Source organism: Morone saxatilis, unplaced genomic scaffold, assembly GCF_004916995.1.
Source record: "Morone saxatilis isolate NCDOM2014 unplaced genomic scaffold, NCSU_SB_2.0 Contig19, whole genome shotgun sequence".
Taxonomy (NCBI): Eukaryota; Metazoa; Chordata; class Actinopteri; family Moronidae; genus Morone; species Morone saxatilis.
Window position 1 is genome coordinate 8,035,356 of NW_023339751.1, and position 3,779 is coordinate 8,039,134.

Consider the following 3,779-nt stretch of genomic DNA (forward strand, 5'->3'; position numbering starts at 1 on the left):
TTATTTTGCCAAACCACCTTACTTAAACTTACTCAACAATTCATCATACATATTAATATATGTATAGTATGACTGTATGAATTTAGTAGCTTAAAGGGAACTATATCTGAATTTCATTCTACAACCTTTCAGTTGTAAATGACAATAACATAACCTTGAATCAATGAAATTATTTCAAAAGGAGAGACAGGCTTAGATTTATGTGAAAGTACTTAACTACAATCTGAATGTCTTCTGCAAGACATCAGCCTACTTCCACATGACACAGATCATTAAGCATCAATGTCAGTCTTATTTTTTAGAGCTACTTTGCTAGTTTTGGTCGAAGAGAGATAGGAAAACAACCTGTATGTCACAGCGAACTGTGAGGCCTTGACTAGTCCAGTTGGAATGAAAAAGGATTTTATTCTATTGTTCCATGTATCACTGCTTTACAGCAACCACAGTACAGAGTGCCTTATAGTTTAGTTCACACTTAGCTCTCTATTAAAGTTTGATATGTGGTTAGTGCTTTATTCGCATAGCTACATGTAGTAGTACATTCTTTGACCTCTTTGTACATTTCCCTCCAGTATGCTACACACATGTTACACATGGCCAGCATATTCTTCAGGTGCTACATGATTTCTGTTGCTGTCAGACCCTCAGTTTGGCTCCATATTCATAATTCCAGTCAGTCTTCGGTTACTGTGCCTCTGTGTACCTTTTTACTTCTGCTCACTCCTTTCTCCTACTGTGTGCCCCACTTTTCACAGGTCAGTAAAGCAATAACTCATACCAGAGACTTTGGTTACAGTCAAAATGATATCCTTGAGACATATATACCTGCTATGGTTTATACATTTTTAGAAGCTTGAAGTCTTTTTCTTGGGCCGCATTCAACAGCTAACTCAGAGGGAGGTCTGAGTTTTACCATCTCCTGTTTTCTGACTGAGAACAAAACTTAGTGGTTTATTTTAGAATGAAGTCCAGGGCTGGCCTGAGCCTTGTCCCTTCTAATGCAGACAAACCAAACTGTAAAACAAATCTTCTCACTCGTCACTTCTTAAAATCACAGAAATCCTGTTAACCCTACATCATAAAAAACACTTATAGCCTCAGCAGATAGCCTCCCTCATGAACCTCATGTGACTGCAGCCAAAACCTTATTGTAACAATAATCATTTGTGGCTCTTTTCGTTGTTGCATCAGAAGCTAAACATCCTAATGTTTTGAGCTAGACTGAAGAATTTCAACATTATGAAACCTGTGTGCTGTAATGGTAAAGACAGCGTAGGCTAAGTCTGACATAATGAGTTAAGAGCTGTAAAAGAAGCACACAGCAAACCGCTGTGATTTTACACAGATATGACTCGACTTGGAAATTTGTCTGAAACTCTCACTTTGCTTCAAATAGCGTCTAGTCTCAAGTCAGCGTAAATTATGAGATTTTTACTGCCCCATAAAACTAAATGACCATTATATATCAGCAGGGGGTCAATAGGGCTGCTGAGCAAAGCCAAGTGATTGTGTCGCCAGGTAATTAGATTTCTGGCCTTAAAATGCTTAGTTTTTCCTGCATATAATCTGTTCTAGATCAAAAGATACTTCCAGTACACCACCTCACACAAACACACAGTGGAGGAATGGTGGAAGGTGCTACATGTGAGCGACCAGTGTCACAAGAGCTTTCGTTGTCAAGTTAAAGCAATATTACATTTGTTATGTACTTTTTTATACTGTCTTTCCTTATTTATACAATACCATACCAATTTAACGTTTTAAGTTAAAAACCAGAGCTGTTAAAAAGTTGAACTAAGGAAGGAAATAAGACTATTGCTTTTACAGATGCAAGACAGCATGAATAGTATCAGCAGTAATATCCTTTGAGAACAGATAAAGAAACGGCATGTACCTAGAGAAAACTCAAATTTCAATGCAGAATCCAAGGAAAAGGGAACAGATTAATTGTTCAGAGGTTGTCAAGTGTACTTTACAGGAAAATACCCTTTAAGCCAAAACTGGAGTGAACATTGGCACTGCTGATCAAAGATAAAAAGCACTCCCAGATAAGAGAGGGTTGAAAAGAGATCCAGATGTGCTTCTTTTTGATTCTGACTGGTTGGTTTTACTTGCAGTAAATGTATTACTGTGTTGAGACTCAGGCTGCACAATATGGTAAAAGATCATTTTGCGATTATTTGACAGATATTGCGATATGATGCCATTTATTGTGCAGCCCTTATTGATACAACTGATAGTACCTAGCACTCAAACATTAGGTAAAGGATTCACAGTCAGGTGAACCTGTTAAGCTGTTCAAGTTTTGTAAGTTTAATGGTCTATTAGCAAATTAAATCTACTGACATTGAATGCCTATTCCTGACTCTACTGTAAGATGATGCTTTTTGTTGAGGTAAAGTTATTAACCATAGGTTTGCTTGCGGTTATTGACTGTCATCAGGGATTCATTCATCAGTTTTCCTTTTCAAAAAGCTCTGAAGAACAGTTCAAATGCCATTTGTCATTTTGACATTTCGAAAATAAGCTACTGCTAAAGACATCAGTGTGACTGGATCTGACAACGGCACCAATCAATCCGTGTTTTTCAGGTTCCTGTTCGGTAACAAGCTGTCACTAAACTGCAGTACCTTAGAAAATGAATTACTGTCACTGAAAAAAGCAAAGCTGTGTAAATATATATTGCATGGAAAGAGCTCAAACACACACCTAACAAACAAGGTTTGCTTGTAGGTTTTAGTTTTCTTAGTCAACTCAATTCTTAGTCAACTCAGTTATTTTAGATAAGGCCTGGGAAAATTTAATTTTACAGGTTAATCTCTGCTTAGGTGATAAGCTAGTGTTGAATTGGAGTCAAGGCTGTAAACCAAATCCATATAATTTTTTTCTGATGCAACTTGAGTCCTAAGTTGCTGCTCAGAGATTATGTGACTTTTTCTTACTTTGCCTGTATTTGACAGGAGAGCAGTTTTTGGAGAGCCTCCCACATTTTAATGGTTGTGGAAAAAGTGAGCTCATTGTAATATAGTAAAGGCACTGACAGCGAACAGGGAGCAGAATGGACCATCCCACAGTTTGTGGCTGATGCACTTAATGCTCACAGCACAGAGTGGTCACCCAATAATATTGTATCTTCCATTCCTAGTATAATCCATTACCCACTACAGTATAATGAGTAGTTCTGTCCTAATTATGGAAAATAATGAACGGGAGTCTTTTTCCTTTTGACCTTTTACTCATGTTGCAACATCTACCCATTTCTAAATGTTACTTTCTTTTTAGGATCTTTTTATATGTTTTAGGCGTATACTGTAGATCATTTATTCTTCATACTGTTTGTCAGTCTGTGTCTAATAGACCACCTTATCTGTTTTACAAAGGAGGAATAAAGGAGCAGCCTCTGGTTTTCCACTCGAAAGTGAAGTCATCTGGATACACCAGTGCCCCAAGGTAGATTCATAGAATAACTTTTTTCCTAATAGAAAATCTAATTGCAGTTTACTGGATTGTCCATACAATTGGATGAGGGAAAGGAGCAACTTTAAAGTAAATTGAAAGAGGAATGGAATTTTATTTTTCCTTTTTCTTGGATTTCTTTATATTGGTACTTCAATGGGTGGAGCATTGCACTAATGTTATATTTCCCAGGACTACTGCTGTTGCTCTTTTAAAATGTATCACACATGTCACTATAAAACATTTCCATACAACAACAAAAAAAATCTTACTTACAAAATGTTCTCTATCATAGCACATGAATTGTAAATGGTAAATGGACC

General features: G+C 36.9%; 1 protein-coding gene across 1 annotated transcript in view; it reads left to right on the plus strand.

Moving 5' to 3' along the window:
• Positions 1-3,779, plus strand: part of wdr27 (WD repeat domain 27) — a 44,736-nt gene that overhangs the window by 8,283 nt on the left and 32,674 nt on the right. Inside the window, exon 13 of the mRNA XM_035663092.1 lies at positions 3,381-3,450. Within this exon, the coding sequence (XP_035518985.1) occupies positions 3,381-3,450 (70 nt within the window). The remainder of the gene's footprint in view (positions 1-3,380; positions 3,451-3,779) is intronic.